The sequence below is a fragment of the Sceloporus occidentalis genome, unplaced genomic scaffold (genome assembly GCF_023333645.1).
Source record: "Sceloporus occidentalis isolate IW3139 unplaced genomic scaffold, rSceOcc1.0.p SCAF_39, whole genome shotgun sequence".
Taxonomy (NCBI): Eukaryota; Metazoa; Chordata; class Lepidosauria; order Squamata; family Phrynosomatidae; genus Sceloporus; species Sceloporus occidentalis.
Genome location: NW_028317019.1, coordinates 8,864,297 through 8,887,988, shown reverse-complemented (window position 1 = coordinate 8,887,988; position 23,692 = coordinate 8,864,297). Strand labels below are relative to the sequence as shown.

General features: G+C 42.5%; 1 protein-coding gene across 1 annotated transcript; it reads right to left on the bottom strand.

Annotated features, from left to right (window-relative positions):
• Positions 1 to 2,094: 2,094 nt before the first annotated feature.
• LOC149290536 (uncharacterized) lies at positions 2,095 to 22,933 on the bottom strand. The gene is made up of 4 exons (XM_089489368.1): positions 22,925 to 22,933; positions 21,650 to 22,058; positions 3,515 to 3,530; positions 2,095 to 3,145 (listed from the first exon to the last, which is right to left on the bottom strand). Exons 1-4 carry the CDS (start codon positions 22,931 to 22,933, stop codon positions 2,095 to 2,097), a joined length of 1,485 nt encoding a protein of 494 aa, XP_089345494.1.
• Positions 22,934 to 23,692: the final 759 nt, after the last annotated feature.

The following is a 23,692-nucleotide window of genomic DNA, read 5'->3' as shown; positions in this document are numbered from 1 at the left end:
AGATCCGTCCTATTAACACCTTGGAAGCCTTCAGGAAGGCTATTAAGACGGACCTCTTTCCAGACTAGATGAGATCTATTGACTTGCCTCCCCCTCCCCCTGACCCTTATCCTTACCCTTGCCATCGTTAGTGTGATGGAAATTGCTATTGATGTATATCGTTCCTGCCCTCCCCTCTCTCCTTCAGAAAACGACCCATTTCTTGCCCGAATAAAACTTTTTTACTGTATTGTGTTATGAAAGTTTTAAATTTTCTTTCTGTTTAATAGGATTTTTAAGGGTTGATTAATGTTTTTATAATTGGGAGAAGGGTTGGGGGTTTGGAATTGTAATTGTATTTCTTAAATTGTATGTTATTTTATTACTGTAATCCTCTTTGATTCCATTGAGGAAAAAGTATAATAATAATAATAATAATAATAATAATAATAATAATAATAACAACTTCTCTTCAAGGGGGTCAAAAGCCCTTTCAGTATGCTCCCAGAACTGGGGGGGGGATGTTTTTGGGGCTGTGGGTCTCTCTGTTGGTCCTCCTCTGCAGGGTTGTTGTGAAGGAAAAGATAAGTATGTGAGGGAGGATGCCCAATCTGGATCCTGTGGGCCTCTAAGCCTACTTCGCAGGTTGACAGGGGATTGCCAGAGTTTTGAGGTCCCTCCGTCTCCGTCCTCTTGGCTTTGGCCAAGAGGATTTTGGCTTTTCTCCCTCCCCCCAGAGCTCCCTCCCCCAGGACTCCAGAGAAACCCCCCCCCCCCCCAGAAAAATGCCATTGAATCCTATCCTGTGCGATGCTTTCTATTTGGCACAAAACTCTTCCCCAAATGAGGCATCAGAAGAGAGGGTCTCTCCTCAGCCCCACTTTCCACGAGGGAGGGGGCTCCTCAAAGACCTTTTTACCCTTGGATCCCCCTCCCCTCCATGGCCATGCCTCTCTCCAAGGGTCCCACCGGCCTTCATTTCTCATAATAACTCCCCAAGTACCCGGGACCCAAGGAATCCCCCAAGGAGGGGGCAGGGAAGGAAAGAGGGAGAGGAGGCCTTGCAGGACCCCTGCCTTTCTTTGGGGGGAGAAGAGGGGCTTCTCCCCTACAGCCATTCCTCTGAATGAACAAGGGCTCTCCCCACTTCCCTCCCTCCCTCAGAACAGACTGTGAGGGCAGCAATGGCTTCCGGGGTTGAGACTGTGCAGGCGCATATAGTCCCAAAGGCCCCTCCTCAGCATGCACAGGGATTGCCAGGTCCTAGATGCTGCTGCTTATTCCGCTGGCGGCCTTTGTGGGAAAGGAAGGTATGCACCGGGGTTCAGTGGCCTCCCCTTCCTTCCCTCCTTTCTTCCTTTGAGGAGACCGCAATGGAGGCCAAGGTGCAGTGCTGGACTCAGGAGGGAAAGGCAGGAAAGGAAGGCTCTGCTTTGGAAATATAGCTCTCTCTGTGTATCCTGTATGTTTGTGTCTGTGTCTCTGTGCTGTTCTTATGGCTGGGAATGGAGAAGAGAACTGAGGAGAGTAGAAAGGGCCAGTTTTGGGCAAATTCAGAAATTCTGTGCATCAAAGTCCAGTGTGTTGAAACAGTAAAGAACTTTATTGAGAACACATAGAAATTCAGTGTTTAAGCCAGAACTGACCACTCCAATCCAAACAATACATAAAACCCCCTAAATCCTAAAACATGACCCTCTTCCAAACCTAGCCCCCACCTCCAATTCCCACAGTCTATGCCCCACAGGTAACAAGGCCCCCTTTTGCCATTCCCAGAAACTAGCCCTTTCTGTTAATACCTGCCCCCAACTTTCTTAAGCCAAAATCCCACACATTGCAAAAGCTATAATTCCCATAACTATTCTAACCAGCTGCAACAAATCCCAACCTCCCATCTACCTAACCTATACCACAACCCACAATCCCCAGCCCAATTGACAACCCAAAGCAATTATCTATACTATTGGCAATTAAAAACTAAACTTAACAAGATCCAACTTGAAAACATAGAGACATATTGACAGACAAATTTTACAAATAAGATCACAAGGGCCTTTTCTTTGCACTGCTGGATTGAAAATATATTTGTTGTATTCGTTATTGACAAATATAATGTTAGGATTTGTGTGGCTTCTCTCCTCTGTGGACTCTTTGATGTGCCACTAGGTCTGACTTTGAAGAAAAACATTTCACACAATGCTGGCATTTGTATGGCTTCTCCGCTGTGTGGACTCTCTGATGTTTCACTAGGTTTGACTTCCAAGAAAAACATTTCCCACAATGCTGGCATTTGTATGGCTTCTCTCCTGTGTGGATTCTCAGATGTATCATTAGGATTGACTTCCGAGAAAAACATTTCCCACAACGCTGGCATTTGTATGGCTTCTCTCCTGTGTGGATTCTCAGATGTGTCACTAGGTATGACTTCGTAACAAAATATTTCCCACAACGCTGGCATTTGTATGGCTTCTCTCCTGTATGGACTCTCTGATGTTTCACTAGGTCAGACTTCAGAGAAAAACATTTCCCACAACGCTGGCATTTGTATGGCTTCTCTCCTGTGTGGACTCTCTGGTGTGTCACTAGGTTTGACTTCTGAGAAAAACCTTTCCCACAACACTGGCATTTGTATGGCTTCTCTCCTGTGTGGACTCTCTGATGTATCACTAGGTTAGACTTCCGAGAAAAACATTTCCCACAACGCTGGCATTTGTATGGCTTCTCTCCAGTGTGGACTCTCTGATGTGTCACTAGGTATGACTTCATAGAAAAACCTTTCCCACAATGCTGGCATTTGTATGGCTTCTCTCCTGTGTGGACTCTCTGGTGTGTCACTAGGTTTGACTTCTGAGAAAAACCTTTCCCACAATGCTGGCATTTGTATGGCTTCTCTCCTGTGTGGACTCTCTGGTGTGTCACTAGGTATGACTTCCAAGAAAAACATTTCCCACAATGCTGGCATTTGTATGGCTTCTCTCCAGTGTGGAATCTGTGATGCATCACTAGGTTTGACTTCCAAGAAAAACGTTGCCCACAATGCCGGCATTTGTATGGCTTCTGCCTGGTGTGGACCCTCTGATGCATGACTAGGATTGACTTATAAGCAAAATGTTTCCCACAGTGCTGGCATTTATGTGACCTCTTTCCTGTGTGGACTCTCTCATGACTCAAATGTTTTTCTGTAAAGAAGGACAATTACAGATGAGACTGAAAATCAGACTTAACAGAGGAGGGTGTTACCACATGATTTAGCCCTCATTAATCCCTCCTTCTTAGAGATTAAATTAATAAAGTTGCTGTGAGTAACTCAAGCATGACCCTGCTGCTTATGCCTCTAAATCCATTGAATGGTTGCATTCTTACTCATAGGAGCTAGCAAAGAAGAGACTGTATGGGGACTGCCTTGAGGGAATCAGTGGAAGAAGATAGTCAAAGGACTGTTGGGGAAAAAAATTAATTAAACATGTGCAAACATACTTTGATTGACAGGTGGCATCATAACCTGTGAGACGGCCATAGACTGCTGAGTCAGAACACATGGCATATGCAAGCTAACTGCAGAGGATGTTTCATGCTATGTGGCACCAGGAGATGACTCACAACCAATACAGTATGCAGCTCACATGAGGATTGGAGTGGATTGGATCGGAGTTGTGTGAGCAAGAGATGGTGAAGTTGATGGAAGTTGGAGAGGAGAGCTTGCAAATATTTGTATTATTTTGCAACTCAAGATAGAGAACCTCCAAGGATTTCAATGAAATCGACTGTGTTTGTGACTTATTTTTAAGTGTGAAAAGTGGTCATTGCATTGCCAATGCCTATATCTGGATATTTGCTTCCATACTCTGCTATGATATGTTTGAGCTGTATTTCGGTGCATCACCGTCAGATTGTAGTGTACATTGGCTTGTGAACGCAATCAAAATTCAGAGCCAACAAGAATCTGAGAGGCGGTGAGCTAATCCCTTTTGTCTGATGTATTTCCATCAAACACCCATTGCATTCAGTTTGTTTCATACCATTCTTCCCCCACAAAGGAAATATTCTAAAGTGATACAAACCTTTCTGAACCCACAGTTTCTGCTCCCAAGCAGAAACCAATTTCAGTATAAATATCAGCCCCGACTTGCTGTTCTCCGGTGTCAGTCCAGTTACAGATAGACGCTCTGTTTGTTTTCATGGCTAAACACCTCAATGCACTCACCAACCCCAATTGTCATGGGAACTACGGACCTCTCCTTATTTCAAATCCTCAGCAATTGGAATAAAGATCTGGATAGATAACGTATCACCATTATCAAAGCCTTACATCTATTCACCACACCCACCTTTGTTACCTAGTTCTTGTGTGTGTGCGTGAACACTTATATGTATGTGTCTGTGTGTTTTGCTTTCCCACTAAATAAAACACAAAAAAATATTTCAAATCCCACTGAAGATCTGTTTGATTCAGGAACTGCTATAGATTGGCTGAGTCCAGAGGTCACTATTGCCCCAGTAAAACTATTTATTTCTATTGAGCTAAGTACCAAACTCCCCTAAAAGCATAGCGCTTGCGTCCCACATTCCAGAATTGGCAGTTTAGGATTGGATATTTAGAAACCTTACAAAGTGGAGAACAATAGTGCCTCACTAAAACTAGAAATTCCAAGATTCCGCAGGAAGTTGTTATGACAGTTAAATTACGTGTGAAAGGGAACTAGGAATCGTAGTACAGCACAAGTTGAACATATGTCAACAGTGTTATGCAGCAGCTAAAAAGGCCAATGTGATCCTAGGCTGTATCAATAGGAGTATAGTGTGAAGATCAAGGGAAGTAATAGTGCCACTCTATTCTGTTTTGGTCAGGGCTCACTTGCAATAATCCTGTGTCCAGTTCTGGGCACCACATTTCAAACAGATTGAGAAGCTGGAGCATGTCCAGAGGAGGGAAACCAAAATGGTCAATGGTCTGGAAACCATGCTCTCTGAGGAACGACTTAGGAAGCTGGGTATGTTTAGCTTGGAGAAGAGAAGGTTAAGAGTGGATATGACAGCCCTGTTCAAATATTTGAAGAGATGTCATATTCTGGATGGAGCAGGCTTGCTTTCTGCTACTCAGAGAAAAGGACATGGAACAATGGATGCAAGCCACAGGGACAAGAGATTCCTCTTAAACTTTAGGAGGAACTTCCTGAGAGTAAGGGCTCTTCAACAGTGGAATATACTCCCTCAGAGTTTGGTGGAGTCTCTTTCTTTGGAGGTCTTTAAACAGAAGTTGGATGGCCATCTCTTGGGGGGTGCTTTGAATGTCTATTCCTGCATGGCAGAGGACTGAACCGGATGGTCCTTGTGGTCTATTTCAACTCTTTGATTCTATAATTCTAAAGTGGAATCATAGCGCTCTGACAGTGAATTATGAAAGGGCCCTCAGTCTTCACAGGAAGGGCAATGGATTCAGGTTCCTTACCCACAGAGACCACATTCTCATAATTCTCCATCATCACATTACTGTACATAAGTTTCTGCTTCTTCGTCAACATTTTCCATTCCTCTTCGGTGAAATATACCGCCACATCCGCAAAGGTCACCTGCAACAGAAAATAGCCCTCATCCAGAGAGTGACTAAACAAAAGGGGAGGAAAGCACATGGTGCATTGCAAATATTATTTGATCACTTTAGAATTCAGTCCAGGAAATAAACTTTAAATTCTGCAAGCCAGAAAAAAGCTGCAGCCTTTGAGATCCAGTTTGTCTCGAATGCTATCAATATAATATACAATATAATAAAGAATATAATTTAGGCCATTTCTGGAATATTATTGATTGATTAGGATACTGACTATCCCAACATGTATAGTACATTTAGTCACCAATGAATTATAGTGCATTTAGCCATATCTCACCTAATTTCAGAGGTATATTTCATTGTTAAAAACAGTTCTGGGGAGTGCTCTGGGTTTGAGGGCCACTGGGCCCACCCTCAATTTAGGCCTAGACATATTCTCCCATATCCCCCAGCATTTCACAGATGCGGAAAGCAAGACACATGTGGCTAAGCAACACCAGAAGGTGGTCAAGACAGCCAAAGTTGTATGATAAAGATCACACTAGCGAGGAAGGGTACCGCAGTTTGCTTTTGCCTCCGTCTCCTGGCAAGGGCAAGACCCTGCTTCCTCCTCTCCTCCCTTCTCCCCTCTTTTGAGTGGAAGGGATGAACACTCTTTTGAATTTGGAACAAATTTTTCAGCAACTGAACTGACCTGAGGAGAATGGGGAAAGTGGGAGGAGGAGAGAGAAATAGGACATTTTCTAAGCCCCTGAAAAAATGAGGTGACAGAGGATTACCCAGGACTCTTTCTGCCAAACTGGGACAGTATGTTCTCCGCTTGCTTTCATTAGCCGGACGAGACATAGATGAAACTAATAGTAAGGATGGCAACTTACCAAAGAGCTGTTGTACCTCAGGAGCCTCTTTCTGTTGGAGCCCGACTCCCTCCGCTTGGCCTCTGTTTCAGCCATCAGGTGGGCAGGGGTCCTGGTGGTCCTGCACTTGGTCACTCCCAGCAAGAGAGGCCCAAAGCCGTGTACAAGGAGGCCGAGATGAAGGTCCTGAGAAAAGGGACCAGGATTAGGATTGACTTGGCAAGAAACCCTGCAGCACTCAAAGACACAAAGAACAGCATCCTGCTGGAGACATACGCAGGTGACAAATGCCTCCTTTGGCCCAATGCAGAGGTAGGCATCCCCTTCCTCCCTCTCCACCAAAGAAAGCTCCCTGGACCTAGCACAGATTTACTTCAGCTCCCCTACTCAACAGATACTCCATGCCTTATTAGAGTGGGGGGGGGGATTAGGGGATGGGGAATTAGAGAGGCCCCTGGTTATGTCCCCATAGATAGATGTGAAATCAGTGCATCATAAATAAATAAACCATCTGCTGAAACCTGCAGAGGTCCCCAGTGCTTTTCCCCAGCATCAGCCCCTTTCACAAGAAGGCTGCATGCACACTATAGAAATAAGGCACTTTGAGACCGCTTTAACTGCTCAGTGCTATGGAATCCTGGGATTTTACCTTTAGGACACTTAGCCTTCTCTGCCAGAGAGTTCTCATGCCACAACAAACTACAAATCCCAGGATTCCATAGAATGGAGCCAGGAGTTTCAAACTGGATTATTTCTGCAGTGCAGATACATCCTGAGTCGATTGTAAAAGGATAGAAGCACCATGTCTTGTTTTTACCCTCCTAATAATGGTTTTCCTTTAAAAAATTAAGTAGTTTGTTTTAGTCTATAATCCTTATTTTTGTTGTTTGTTTTATGTTTCATTCTTGGTAATATGAGTTATTCTGGTCTGTCTCCTTCCTTCTTGCCTAAAAATCTATTAATAAGGAAACTGGGGAGACTTTTAAAACCTCCCAAAGGAGCCACTTTTGGCCTTGTTTGGGGGACTAGCCTCCTCTTGGAAGCCAAAGCGCAATGTTTGTGAAGAAGAAGAAAAAGGCTTGTATTAAAACTATCCTCTCCATTTCTGATCCCTTTTAAAACCCATGTTCCCCAGAAGGAGAAGAGCTGTGTAATAAGAAAACCCTCTCAGAAAAGAGACACAAAAGACACAAAGGGACACACTTCCTTCCTTTTGGCCCAAGGAGCCTGGCCTCCTTCTGACTCTGGAGCCTCAGGAGAGAAAGAGAAGCCTCTGTTCAACTGAGCCTCAGAGAAGGTTCCGGAATATTATTCCCAACAGTCACAAGCAGAACAAAATGGCTGCCAGAACACAAAATGGCTGCCAGAACACAAAATGGCCACCTCTGGCTCAGCACTTGGAGGCCTCAGTGCAGTAGTGAAACCTACAACTTCCAGGCCTTGTCCCTCTGCTCCCTCTCCCCTCTCTCTCTGCCTCCTTCCTTCCTCCTTGTCTCTGTCTCTGTCTCTCCTTCCTTCCTTCCTTCCTTCCTTCCTTCCTTCCTTCCTTTCCTCCCTCCCTCTGTCCCCTTCTCACTCACTCCTCCGCCTGCAGAGCTAAATAGAGGCAGAAGCTCCTCCCCTTCTTTAATCTGGCCAATGGGAGCAGAGGAGCTGGAAGGCCCCGCCCCCTGCCCCACCCTCACAGGCTCCTCCTGCAGTTAATATGGAACAAGGCAGGAGGGACTGAGGGACCCTGGAGCCCCAGCCACACTGGCGGCCATTTTGTGTTCTGGCGGCCATTTTGTGTGCTGTTTGTGACTATGGAGTATGTTCTAGAACCTTCTCTGAGTCCTCAGTTGAACATGCATAAACACACACAGATACACAGAGAGAGAGAGAGAGAGACATACAGACACACATATACACACATTATATATACACACACACACACACAGAGACATATATACACATACATATACTGTATATATACATACGTGTCACAACAAACTACAATTCCCAGGATTCCCTGATTTGACAAGGGAATTGCCTCCACACTTCCAGATCACAGCCCCAGAGAAAGAGTCTCTACAGTATATCAGCATTGCCAATTTAAGTCCACTTTTTCAGCTGCATTTGAATTTAATAATGATAATAATAATGGTGATGATGATGATGATAGATAGATAGATAGATGATAGATAGATAGATAGATAGATAGATAGATAGATAGATAGATCGTGTAGCACCTTTGAGACTCACTAAAAGAAAAGTTGGCAGCATGAGCTTTCCTAGACTTAAGCGTACTTCCTCAGATGTATGGGAATTGTAGTTTATTGTGGCACCAGAGCTCTCTCTCACAAAACTACAATTCCCAGGGTTCCCTAGCACTGAGCCAGGGCAGCTAAAGTGGTCTTGAACTGGATTATTTCTGCAGTGTGTTTTGGAACCAACTCAGGCTGCATCTTCACTCCAGAGACAATCTAGTTTCATACCGTTTTAACTGCCATGGCCCAGTGCTATGAAGTCCCAGTAATTGTAGTTTGTTATCATACCAGAGTTTGCTGAGAGAGAAGGTTCAATGTCTCACAGAACTAGAATTCCCAGGATTCCATAGCACCGAGCCTGGGCAATTAAAGGGGTGTCAAACTGGATTATTTCTGCAGTGTGGTTGCAGCCGAACACGTTTCTATTTTACATAAATCTTCCTGGCCCCCCTTCATTTCCAAATAAGTATCTTAAAGGTATTAGAAGGACTGAAAGATTCTTTGTTTGGTCCAATGGTAATTTTGAGAGTTGAAATAAGTTACAATTATTTTTATTCAATTAGGTTTACATTTATTTGCTAAAGATCCACCATATTAATAAAAATATAAATAAATCCTATTATTTTTATTATTATTATTAACATTACGGGAACTTTCAAGGGATTTTGACTGAATATTCCGTGTAATATGGGGTGGATTCCATGGATTTTGGTAAAACATGCCGGGAAATAAGTTCAAGGCTTCTTACCAACACTCGTCCTGCCCTGCAGTAAAGCCCCTCCAATCCCTCTCAACAGGGGACTACAACTCCCAAGTCTTCTTTCTTTCTTTCTTTCTTTCTTTCTTTTTTTTTTGTTACTTTCCTTCTTCCTTCCTTCCTTCTTTTCTCCCAAGCTGCCTTGTGTTAGTGCTGTTACTGCTCTTGTTGTCGTTGTGTGCTTCTAAGTTGTTTCTGACTTATGATGACCCTAAGGGAAGTCCATTGAAGGCTTTTCTTGGCAAGATTTGTCCAGAAGTGGTTTTGCAAGTGCCTCCCTCTGAGGCTGAGAGAGTGTGACTTCTTGCCTAAGGTCACTCAGTGGATTTCTGTGGCCAAGAGGGCATTCGGACCTTGGGCTCCAGGGTCATAGTCTAATGGTCCAGCCACTAAATCACACTGGCTCTTTCTTGAGGCTTTGTAGTTTTTTGTGGAGTGGCTCTAAGTCATTGCCGACTTCTGGGGAGCCTCTCCTGGGGTTTTCTTGGCAAGAGTTGTTCAGAGGAGGTTTGCCATTGCCTTCCTCTGAGGCTGAGAGAGTGTGACTTCTTGCCCAAGGGACCCAGATGGTTTCATGGAGGAGTGGGGCACTGGAGCCTGGACTCCAGAGTTTTAACCCAACACTCAAACCATTGCACCACACTGCCTCCCATTCCCATGTACAACCTGAGAAATAAGTGCAGACTTTTTTCTGTTCTTCATGTGTGTCTTCAAGTCTAATCCAATTTATGGCAACACTAAGGCAAACTTATCATGGGGTTTCCTTGGCAGGTTTATTCAGCGAGGGGATGCCATTGCCATCCTCTGAGGCTGAGAGAGTGTGACTTGCCAAGGGTCACCTAAGTCCAAAACACACTGCAGCAATAATCCAATCTGAGATTGCTTTAACTGCCCTGGCTCAGTGCTAGGGTATTGTGGGAGATGTAGTTTTGTGACACATTGAGCCTTCTCTGTCAGAGGGCTCTGGTGCCACAATAAACTCCAGTTCCCAGGATTCCCTAGCACTGGGCCAGGGCAGTTAAAGCGCTCTCAAAATGGACTATTGCTGCCGTGTGCTTTGGACCTTACTTGGCCGCAAACTGTCCATAGCCTGCAATGCATCTCCTAATTCTGTTGGCAGTCCCTCCCTCCCAACACTTTCTCATTTCCCCCCAAAACCAGCACAAAGCTGGCAGATGGAAAGAGGTTTTAAAGCAGCATTTGAATCTGCCATATTTGCTTTTAAAAGACTAAATGTCCCAAATGCTATTATCAGTTTTGTAGCTATTATTACAGAAAGACGTAGAGTGCAAACTCCTCAAGTACCTTTATTTTCTGGAGTGAGATGCGTTTTTGCAACTGACTCTCTGTGATGATCTCCGGTGGTCCAAGCAGCCAAACTGCAGCCCTGTAATAATAATAATAATAATAATAATAATAATAATAATAATAATATTTTTATACCCCTCTCTTCAGCCAAAAGGCTATCAGAGTGGCTTACAAATTGTTAATTAGACATTTAGACAATATGGCTCTTAGCCCAGCAGACCCTTACCTTCCTTAAATCTACCCAGTGAATCATGAAAGGACTTCCCTTAACCTACACTGGGACCAGTTAAGGAACCTTATTTCTACTTCTTTACTGATCTTCCAAGCATCAACCGATCCAAGACATGTGTAAAAGGAGCTTCGAGTAGTAGATGCTCCAAGGAGGTATTTATTATAAATAACAAAATATAACTGAAATATAAGTCATATAAGATATTAAGAATCTTGCAGGTACAATATTTGTAAGTATATAATATTCAATTCACACAAGCTATTAAAATAATAAATAAACCTAAGCGTCCAATTCTGAGACTAACTTCCAAGATCCGCTCTTTAACTCTCTCTCTCTCGATCTCCAACTGACACAATTCCCCCAACTGTCTCTTGGTCTCTCAGGCCTTATATCTCCTTCTCACGGAAGCTTCCAGAAGAACCTTCATCTTGCTCTCTGATTGGTCAAGAGAGCCTTCCGTTGCAGTGATGTCATTCTGCATTTGCATAAACCTCCCTTTTCTGCCCGAAGAAGACCTCCATTGACTGGAGCCCAGTCATTACACTTTCCCAAGGCAAGGCTTGCCCCTATTTACCAATGTTGTTCTTGGTGTCTGCCTTCCAGTTGTTTCCAGGTCTTATGGTGACTTTATGGGAGTCTCTGAAGAACCCCTTGGCAAGAGTTGTTCAGAGGAGGTTTGCCATTGCCTTCCCTGAGGCTGAGAGAGTGTGACTTCTTGTCCAAGGGACCCAGCTGGTTTCATGGAGGAGTGGGGCACTGGACCCTGGCCTCCAGAGTTGTAACCCAACACTCAAACCACTGCACCAGACTGCCTCCCATTCCCATGTACAACCTGAGAAATAAGTGCACACTTTTTTCTGTTCTTCATGTGTGACTTCAAGTCGTTTCCAACTTATGGCAACACTAAGGCAACTTTATCATGGGGTTTCCTTGGCAGGTTTCTTCAGAGATGGGTTGCCATTGCCATCCTTTGAGGCTGAGAGAGTGTGACTTGCCAAGGATCACCTAAGTCCAAAACACACTGCAGCAATAATCCAATCTGAGATTGCTTTAACTGCCCTGGCTCAGTGCTAGGGTATTGTGGGAGATGTAGTTTTGTGACACATTGAGCCTTCTCTGTCAGAGGGCTCTGGTGCCACAATAAACTCCAGTTCCCAGGATTCCCTAGCACTGGGCCAGGGAAGTTAAAACGTTCTGAAACTGGACTATTGCTGCCGTGTGTTTTGGACCTTTCTTGGCCGCAAACTGTCCATAGCCTGCAATGCATCTCCTAATTCTGTTGGCAGTCCCTCCCTCCCAACACTTTCTCATTTCCCCCCAAAACCAGAGCAAAGCTGGCAGATGGAAAGAGGTTTTAAAGCAGCATTTAAATCTGCCATATTTGTTTTTAAAAGACTAAATGTCCCAAATGCTATTATCAGTTTTGTAGCTATTATTACAGAAAGACGTAGAGTATAAACTCCTCAAGTACCTTTATTTTCTGGAGTTAGATGGGCTTTTCCAACTGACTCTCTGTGATGATCTCCGGTGGTCCAAGCAGCCAACTGCGGCCCTGTAATAATAATAATAATAATAATAATAATAATAATAATAATAATGTTTTTATACGCCTCTCTTCAGCCAAAAGGCAATCAGAGTGGATTACAAATTGTTAATTTGCCATTTAGACATTATGGCTCTTAGCCCAGCAGACCCTTAACTTCCTTAAATCTCGCTGCCATCATCCAGTGAATTATAAAAGGACTTCCCTTAACCTACACTGGGACCAGTTAAGGAACCTTATTTCTCCTTCTTTATTGATCTTCCTAAGCATCAACCGATCCAAGACACGTGTAAAAGTAGCGTCGAGTAGTAGATACTCCAAGGAGGTATTTACTATTAATAACAAAATATAACTGAAATATAAGTCATACAAGATATTAAATTTACAGTGCTATATAAATAAAGGTTAATAAGAATAATAAGAAGAATAAGAATAAGAATCTTGCAGGTACAATATTTGTAAGTATATAATGTTCAATTCATATAAGCTATTAAATAATAAATAAACCTAAGCGTCCAATTCTGAGACTAACTTCCAAGATCCGCTCTTTAACTCTCTCTCTCGATCTCCAACCGACACAATTCCCCCAACTGTCTCTTGGTCTCTCAGGCCTTATATCTCCTTCTCACGGAAGCTTCCAGAAGAACCTTCATTTTGCTCTCTGATTGGTCAAGAGAGCCTTCCATAGCAGTGATGTCATTCTGCATTTGCATAAACCTCCCTTTTCTGCCTGAAGAAGACCTCCATTGACTGGAGCCCAGTCATTGCACTTTCCCAAGGCAAGGCTTGCACCTATTTCCCAATGTTGTTCTTGGTGTCTGCCTTCCAGTTGTTTCCAGGTCTTATGGTGACCTTATGGGAGTCTCTGAAGGGGTTTTCTTGGCAGGTTCCTTCAGAGTGGGTTTCCCATGGCCATCCTCTGAGGCTGAGAGAGTGTGACTTGCCCAAGGCTTCGGTTGTTTTGGAAGCCTTTTTGCTTTATCTTCTAGAAGGCAGCTGAAGTGTTGCTTCTTGCTCTGAAGAATGAGAGGAACCTTCTGGCATCCAAAAGGCTAACACTCTCTGGAGTTATGTCTGATAATATGAATATATAGGATTGAAATACCTGTTCATTTATTAAAATGTTTATAGTGCACCCCATATCATAGACTCTCATAGATATGTCTCTTAGTAGCAGTTAACCAAATTAAACAGTATATAAAACAAAAACATGAAACAAGCTGGACAAGGAAACTGTTACATGGATTTGTAATTGGTTGACTGGCCAAACCCAAAGGATATTCAACAGTGGCTCCTTTTCATCCTGGAGAGAAGTGACCAGTTGGGTGTCCAGTGGGGCTCTGTCCTGGGCCCAGTGCTATTCGACATCTTTATCAAGGCCTTGGATGACAGAATTGGGGGCATACTTATCAAATTTGCAGATGAAACCAAATTACCCCAGAAGACAGGATCAAAATTCAAAATGTTCTGAATAGACTAGAAAGCTGGGCTAAAGCTAACAAAATGAAATTCGACACGGAGAAATGTTTGGTATTGCACTTAGGGTGGAAATATGAAGTGCAGAGATATAGGATGGGGGAGACCTGGATGAATTAAAATACTTATGAAAGGGATCTGGGAGTCCAAGTAGACCACAAGTTGAACAAGAGTCAACAGTGTGATGAGGCAGCTAAAAAGGCCAATGCGATTTTAGGCTGCATCAATAGAAGTATAATGTCTAGATCAAGGGAAGTAATAGTGCCACTCTATTCTGCTCTGGTCAGGCCCCACCTGGAATATTGTGTCCAGTTCTGGGCGCCACAATTCAAAAAGGACATTGAGAAACTGGAGCGTGTCCAAAGGAGGGCGACTAAAATGGTGAAGGATCTGGAATCCATGCCCTATGAGGGAGCTGGGAATGTTTATCCTGGAGAAGAGAAGGTGATATGAGAGCCCTGTTTAAATATTTGAAGGGATGTCATATTGAGGAGAGAGTAAGCTTGTTTTCTGCTGCTCCAGAGACTAGGACTCTGAACAATGGATGCAATCTACAGGAAAAGAGATTCCAGCTCAACATTAGGAGGAATTTCCTGACAGTGAGGGCTGTTCGACATTGGGACACACTCCTTCCTTGGAGTGCAGTGATCCTTGGAGGTCTTTAAAGAGAGGCTGGATGGCCATCTGTCGGGGATGCTTTGATTGAGAGTTCCTGCATGGCAGAATGGGGTTGGACTGGATGGCCCTTGTAGTCGCTTCCAACTCTATGATTCTATGATTCTAAGTGAACATGAAACATGTAATAAGAAAGTAATGCTATGTAATGAGAGGAAAAGGTATGTATACAAAGAACAATTACAATACACAAATCAGCTTCAATTTATCTAGTCTGAATAACATACTGATGTAATGCAGAATAACATCTAAACAATGATAATGTAAAAACTAATTTCAGTTTATTACTATGAATAACCTACTAATGTAAGTAATACAGAATGACTGTATATAAACAAGGGCAATTGTGAGTACAGTTACACAAAGGCTTCAGTACAATGACAATACATATAATTAAGAATGGGCTACAACAAAACAACAAAAGGAACAATTACAAGACACAAACTCCCTCCAATATCTCTGCTCTAGGTGACATGCTAAAATAGATGATATGAAGCTGAATAAAGTGCTGTTATCCCTGTCTTTGGGAACTGATGGAGGACGTTTCAAGACAAAAGGTCTTCCTCAGCCGCAAGGGAGCAGGCTGTCATCTGAGATACTCTAGTACTTCCTAATTCAAGAAATGTGCCAGAGACATATTTTGCAACCCATCTTCCTCTACTCTCTTGCATGAAACCTGTCCTGGTTTTGGGATCTTCTGGGGAGGCCCTGGTTGCTGTCCCAGGAAACTCTCAGGTGCATTTGGGGGGAAGGCAGGAGAGGGCTGCTTGGGGGCTGCTCTCAGGAGTTGGGACCCCTTCTTAGTCTTGCCATTTTCATTAATATTCTGCTTCCCCTGATTTGGGACACAAGGCAGGTTCTAACCATTAACACAACCGTTGTTTTTGTTGTGTGTCTTGAAGTGGTTTCTGACTTATGGTGACGCTATCCTGGGTTGTTCTTGGCAAGATTTGTTCAGAGGAGCTTTGCCATTGCCTTCTCTTGAGGCTGAGAGAGTGCGACTTCCCCAAGGTCACCCAGAAGGTTTCTTTTTTAAATCTTTATTGTATTAAAAGACATATTTTGTTACGGCAGCTAGAACAGAAATAGCTAAATTATTGAAATCTGATAAGAGACCAACTTGGGGAAACTGGATGCTGAAAGTAAATGAGTCCAGGGCATTGGATAGACTTTCATATACAGCCCAAAATCATGATAAAGGCAGAAGAAAGGAGGAGTGGAAGAGAGTTTTGATAAAGTGGGGAAAAGAATGGGAATTAAACTTGTCGCTAGTGGAGGAATAATCAAAGTCCTCTCTTTTTACTCTTCTCAGTGGATTTGGGAGAATGAAATTTAAGGATCTTTAAGAACATTATGCTATGCATGTTAAAAATTGAATATAAGAATATTCTGTTTTTTTTTTTGTTTGTTTTTGCTTTCTTATATAAATCCCAGGTCAACAGAGGATGATTGAATGAATCGCTGTGTATATTAAAAACAATAGGGAGAGATCCATACAATGAAATTGATGTGAACATCTGTATAAATATATATTTCTTCAGTTGTTGTTAACCTTACAAAATACTAAGAGAAGTAGACAAGTTTTCTATGTAAAATCGAATGGAAAAATTGCAGTTTCTTTCTTTTTTCACTTAAATTGTAAAGGAATAATTCACAGCTAGACTTCATATTTTGGAGGGAGGTTTCAAGGCGAAGGACATTCAAATGGGCTCAGATTCAGAAGACGGAAAAGGAAGACTTAAGAGGGTCCCAAATGACCAGTCAAGACTCAAATTTGCTTTTACAAGCAATTTTTATTTGGATTATGTATTGGTCGTGTTTTATGTATTTGGAAACTTAAATAAAGATGAATTAAAAAAAATACATATAACTTATAACAAACAAATGAAGAACATTTAAATTACCAAACATACATAGGAATACCATAGATACATATAATTCTAAATGCAAAATACATTAGAATAAACTTCCAAACCTAAAGCGACAGCTAGCTCCTTTCTTTAAATAATCCTCTTTTATCTCTGGCTAATTAGTCTTTACATCTTTTCTTGTTCTTACCTGCCCTCAAGTCGATTTAGACTCATGGCGACCCTATGGATGAGAGTCCATAATTCTCTATTTGTCTTCATACTTAACCTATTCCAATTTTATTTTGAACTGTAATTATTCCCTCCCCTTTTCAATGTAAATCCTTTTTACATATTCCCTCAGATATTACCATTTCTTTCCACAATACATAGTAATCTTCATTGCAAATTTGACATTTATATAATCTTTATTATTTACTGAGTCATAAAAATAGAAAAAACAATACAAATCCAGTATCCATAACATCACTGTCACAAATCTTTCCATTTTCTTGGACCCGCTTTCTCCTTTCTGTCTTCTTGGCCTTTCAAAGAGCTCACTTTCATCATATTATAACCGAACCCTGCTTTTAAACACACATTTTATGCACAACTCTAAAACGTATGAACACAATATATCCCAATTGCTTATTGATAATATCAGTTTTCATTTATGTTCTTATCTATTGTCAAAATACCGTATGCATAACTTTGCAGTATTCGATTCCTTCTTTATCATGCTTTACTTTAAGCAGGAGACTCAAACTTTCTTCTACTGACCTATAATTAAGCAGGAAATAAAAATACACATTTAAAGAAATGTTTAAAGAACAGACTTTGTAGATTCAATTCCAGTTAATTCAGACCTCAATGAGCTTCAGATTTCAGTTCCATTCTTTTCCCCATTCCTCTTCTCTTTTTCCATATCCTAATTCTGAGCCCTACAAGAGAGTTTGTCCCATTCCCTGTAATCATTAACTCTCTGCATCCAATTTTCCCGTCTTGGAGTCTCATCTGACTTCCATAACTTTGCTATTTCAATTCTAACTGCTGTTACAAGATATTGTATAATCCTCCAATATTGTCTTTCATCCTGTGGGCTTAAAATCGAAGTTATATTGAGTAAGTACAACTTAGGGCTCATTGGGAATTTTATTCCCAATATCTGCTGTATTGAGTCATGTACTTTCTTCCAAAATGTCTGATTTCCCTGCAATGCCACCATATATGATAGATGTTTCCCTTTTCACAATCACACCCCCAACAATTCCCCTGTGCTAATTTATAAGGGTTTGTTTAGCTTCCATGGGGTGTAATATCACCTGTTCATTATTTTCATGTGATTCTCTTTTAGATCCTGCGCTACTGTAAATTTATTTGTTCTATTCCAGGCGTTTTGCCATTCTTCCATTTCTATTTTGCATCCCATATCCTGCGCCCATTTCCCCATATACTCTTTTACAGTCTCCTGTTCCATATTCCTGCTCAACAGTAGTTTGTGTCATTTGGATATCTTTTTCTTATCAGGTTGCCAGAACAAATCATCCAATCCGTTTAGTCTAGCTTCGATCCCTATTGTTTTGTTGTTTACCAGAAGTCTTTGTTTTAGCTGGTAGAAATTAAACGACTGTCTATTATGTCCATCCTTGTTAATATCTTCCCTAGATCTTATCGGCCAATTCCCTGATTGATCCTTCTTAAGCCAATGTTTGTAAGTGAGCCAATTACTGATGCTTATCCATCTACCGAAGAGTGCCTTCTGGGCCGAAGTCCGAAGTGGTAGCTTAAAATGTCTTTTTAATCTTGTTCCAAGTGAGTAGTAAAGATTTCCTCATTGGATGATTATTGAAGTCTTTATTCATCCCCAGCTTCTCATGACATAAGAAGGCCTGTCAACCAAATCTTAACTGCACATCCTCTAGATCAAGCATTTCTTTGTCCTCTGATTTAATCCAGTTTTGGATCCAAATTAGATTACATGCCCAATAATGTAATCTGAAGTCTGGGAGCAAATAGCCCTCTCTCTGAAGCATCTTTGAGCTCCTCCCATTTAATCCGAGGTTTGTGTCCTTTCCATATGGATTTTTTTAGCTCGGCTTCCCAACCTTTCAATATTTCATCCTTAATCTCTATTGGCAAATTTTGTAGCAGAAACATAATTTTCTGTAGAAGTGCCATTTTGATTACGGCAATTCTGCCTAGTAGTGAAAGATTTAACCAGTCTCCTCTCCTTAAATTTTCCCTTATGTCTTTCCATACCCCTAAATAATTATTGTCTTTAGAGATCCAAATTCCTAAGCAGCTCAGTTTCTTTCTTTCTTGGAAGCCCGGTTTCCTCTTTCATTCCTCTACCTCTTCTCCAGTCATATTTTTAGTTATCAACACTGTCTTGTCTTTATTGATTTTCAGTCCTGTGAATTTGCCGAATTTGTTTAGCTCCTGTAGCAGCGGTTCTCTGCCCCGATTTGGGTCCTCCAAAACTGTTACCACGTCATCCGCAAACGCTCTTATCTTGGTTCCCTTTCCTTTCCTGTTAATCCCTTTTATATTTGGATTACCTTTAACAGAGGAAATCAAGATTTCTATCACTTCTAAGAATAAGAGCGGTGATATCGGGCATCCTTGCCTTGTGCCCTTATTGATCATACATCCTTGGGATCTTTCTCCGTTGATAATTAAGCTCTTTGCCGATTATATATTTGCCTTATTGTCTCCCATTTCCATACTTTTTACCACTTCTATCAAAAAATCCCATCTCATGCCGTCGAAGGCTTTCTCCATGTCAATAGCAATGATGGCACATTTTTTCTCATTATTGACCTGGTAAAATTCAAGACAATTTATAATCGTTCTGATATTATTCCTAATCTGTCTGCCCTTTAAAAACCCGTTTTGCTCCTTCCCAATTGTTGAATTCAAAATTCCCTTCAGTCTGCTGGCAAGTATTTGTGTGAATATCTTATAATCAATTGATCTATAATTAGTCATTAACAAGCTGTCCTTTCCTTCTTTGGGAATTAAAGTGATACTCGCTAGCTCCCATGAGTCTGGAATCCCCTCTGCATTAATAGGATTAAACCATTTATATAGTGGATCCACTAGTTCCCCTTGAAATATTTTATAATATCTAGCTGTAAATCCATCCACTCCAGGGGATTTCCCCTCTTTATCATCTTCTTATCTTCCCTCCGTCTATGGGGCCTGCAAAGGGAGGGGCCTTCCTTTCCTGGGAGGGCATGGTCTAGATCTTCCCTGTCTATGGGGCTTCAAAAGAAGGCCCCAGGGCAGAGGAGAATGTGGCCCAATAGAGGGACCCTAACATTTTCCCAAATGAGCACATTCTCCGTCTCTCTGTCCGGAGGCAGAGCCCTCTTTCCCTAAATGCCTGCTGAGGGATTCCTATCCAGATGCCCTCTGTCTTTCAGCAGCCCCTTTATGCTATCTCTTCCCTTGGCACTTTCCTTCTTTCCTTCCTTTAACCTCCATCCCTTCAAGGAAGGGGACTTTCAGGCAAAGAACTAACAATGGCTTCCATGTCCTTTCTGCATGTTCCCAGAGGAAGATCACTGAGCTTTACAGGGTCGTTGTGAAGGGTAAGGAAAGGATGTGTGTGTATGGGGGGGGGGGGGCGCTAATTCAGATCCTGTGGGCCTCTAAGCCTAATTTCCAGGGGGTGTCCCTCTCCCCAGAAGGGGCTTTGAGCTCCCTCCGTCTGCCTGCTCTTGGCTTTGGCCTAAATCTGGGCTCTTCTCTCCCCCACAGACAGAGCCCCCTTCCCCCAGAGAAAACCCCTCCCCCCCCCCCAGAAAGCTGTTGTTTTCAATGCTATGGAAGCCTATGCTATCTGATGCTTTTTATTTGTCACAAAAGTCTTTTGACTGGGAGCCTCCCCTCTTCCCAGAGATGAAGAGGGTGCCCCCATTGGAAGACCAAAGAGGGGGGCTTGCGAGACCTTATCTCCCCCCAAATGAGGAGGAAGGGAGGGAGGGTCTCTCTTCTGCCCCACTTTCCAGGAGGGAGGTGCTCCTCAAAGCCCTTTTTACATCTAAAGGACCCTGCCCCCTCTCCCCATGGCTGTGCCTCTCCTCAGGTGCCCCCTGCCCCCTTTTTCTCATACATTTCTCGCCTCCACTTCCATCTCTTCCTCCCTCTGAACAGACTGTGAGGGCAGCAATGGCTTCAGGGCCTGAGACTGAGCATATGCACATGCACCAAAGGCCCCTCCTGAGCATGCGCAGGGATCGCCAGGGCCCTGCTGCTGCTGAGGCTTATTCCGTTGGCAGCCTTTGCGGAAAAGGAAGGAGTGCACCCTTCATTCCTTCCTTCCTCTCTTTTTTCCTTCCTTCCTTTGAGGAGACTTGGAGGATGCCAGAATGGAGCCCAAGGAGGAGCTGGACTCAGGAGGGAAAGGGAAGGAAGGAAGGCTCTGCTTTGTACATAGAGCTCGATCTGTCTGTTTGGTATGTGTTTGTGTGTGTTTGCCTCTTTTCTTCTTATGGCTGGGAATGGAGCTGAGGACTGATGAGAGAATAAAGTGTATTTTGTGTAAATTCAGAACTTCTGTGCATCAAAGAGTCCAACACACTGAAACAACAAATAACTTTATTGAGAACACATAATCAGAAATTCAGTGTTTAAACCAGAACTGTCCTCCCCAAGACAAAGAATACATTGAAACCCCAACACCTAAACTTCCACCTCTACCAAACCTAGCTCCCACCTCCACAGATGCACAGTCTATGCCCCAAAGGGAACAAGGTCAATTTTGCCATTCCCAGAAACTAGCCCCTTTCTGTTAATACCTGCCCCGACCTTTCTTCAGACAACATCCCACACTTTCCAAAAGCTATCATTCCCATAACTATTCTAGCCAGTTGTAAAAAAATCCCAGCACCCCCTATCTAGCTGACCTATACCATGACCCATAATCCCCAGCCAAGTTTATAACCTGAAGCAATTATCTATACTAATAGAAATTAAAATTAACAAACTATAACTTTAAAACATAAACAGACATATAGACAGACAAAATCACAAGGAAAGGCCTTTTCTTTGGATTGAAAATATACTTTTTGTATTCCTTATTGACAAAAACAATGTTAATTTACTGCTGAGATTTGAGTGGCTTCTCTCCTGTGTGGATTCTCTGATGTTTCACTAAGTTTGACTTCCAAGAAAAACATTTCACACAATGCTGGCATTTGTATGGCTTCTCTCCTGTGTGGACTCTCTGATGTATCATTAGGATTGACTTCCGAGAAAAACATTTCACACAACGCTGGCATTTGTATGGCTTCTCTCCTGTGTGGACTCTCTGATGTGTCACTAGGTGTGACTTCCGAGAAAAACATTTCCCACAATGCTGGCATTTGTATGGCTTCTCTCCAGTATGGACTCTCGGATGTTTCACTAGGTCTGACTTCTGAGAAAAACATTTCCCACAACGCTGGCATTTGTATGGTTTCTCTCCAGTGTGGCCTCTCTGATGTATCACTAGGTGTGACTTTGAAGAAAAACCTGTCCTACAATGTTGGCATTGGTATGGCTTCTCTCCAGTATGGACTCTCTGATGTGTCACTAGGCTTGACTTCTGAGAGAAACATTTCCCGCAATGCTGGCATTTATATGGCTTCTCTCCTGTGTGGACTCTCCGATGCTTGACTAAGACTGACTTGCAAGCAACATTTTTCCCACAGTGCTGGCATTTATGTGACTTCTTTCTTGTGTGGACTCTCTCATGACTCACAAGTTCTTCTGTAAAGAAGGACAATCACAGTCAAGAATGAATATCAGAATTAAGAGAGGAGGGTGTTACCTCAAGATTTAGCCCTTGTTGAACCCTCCCTATTTGATATTAAATTAATAAAGTTGCTGAGAGTGACCTGAGCATGACACTATTGCAGATGTCCCCAAATCCATGGAACAATCGTATCCCTACTGACAGGAGCAAAGAAGAGATTGTAGTGGGACTGCCTTAAGGGAATCAGTCGAAGCAGATAGTCAAAGGGCTGTTGAAAAAATATTCCATTAAACACGATTAAAAATATTTTGATTGACAAGTGGCATCATTTCCTGTGAGACTGCCATGGAGTACTGAGTCAGAGCCCAAAGCAAGATGCAATCTAACTGCAGAGGTCACTTCATGCTGTTTGGCACCAGGAGATGACTCACAGCCAATACAGTATACAGCTCACATGCGGATTGGTGTGGACTGGATTGGAGTTGTGTGTACGATGGTGAATTTGATGGAAGTCAGAGAGCTTGCAAATATTTGTATTATTTTGCAACTCAGGATAGAAAACCTCCAAGGACTTGGGTGAAATCAACTGTGTCTGTGAGTTACTTTGAAGTCTGGACAGTATTCAGTGCATTGCCAAAACCTATATCTAGATATTTGTTTCCATACTTTGCTATGTTATTGTTGAGCTGCATCTGGAAGTGATGCTTTCAGATCACGCTGTACATTGGCTTATGAACAGGACTGGAATTCAGAGCTAAGAAGGACCTGAGAGCCGGTGTGCTAATCCCTTTTGTCTGAGGTATTTGCATCAAGCATCCATTGCATTTAATTTGGATTCAGACAATTTTTTCCCCACCAGGAAACATACTAAATCGATTTAAACCATTTTGAACCCTCAGTCTCTGTGCGTAAGCAACAATTTCAGTATAAATGTCCGCCCCGATATTTAATGTTCTTTGGCGTCAGTCCTGTTGCAGAGAGACACTCTGTTGGTTTACATGGCTAAGCTCCTCAATATACTCAACAAACCCACTTTCCGTTCCCTTGCAGGACCCTCAGCAATTGGAATCAAGAACATTCTAGGAAATGTATTACCATTAATATAGCTTTACATTATTCACCAATCCCACCTTTGTTACTTACCTCTTGTGTGTATGTACGAATGCTTGTGTGTGTGTGTGTGTGTGCGCGCGCGCGTGCAAGCGTGTATTTTGCTTTTTCCCTAAATAAAACATAAAAACCCATTTGAAATGCCTCTGGAGTTATGTGAGATTGTGTGCCTGGTATAGTTGGGCTGACCTCCGAGGTCACTGTTGCCTGAACAAAATTATGTCTCTTCTTTGAGACAAGTACCAAATCCCCCCCCCCCCCCCCAAAGCATAGCACTTGCAAGTGTTCTCCCCAGACTCCAGCATTTTGGGTAACAAAGGGCCTCTGGAACCAAAAATGCAGCTAAGCAAGCTCAGGTAGGAAAATAAAAGTGC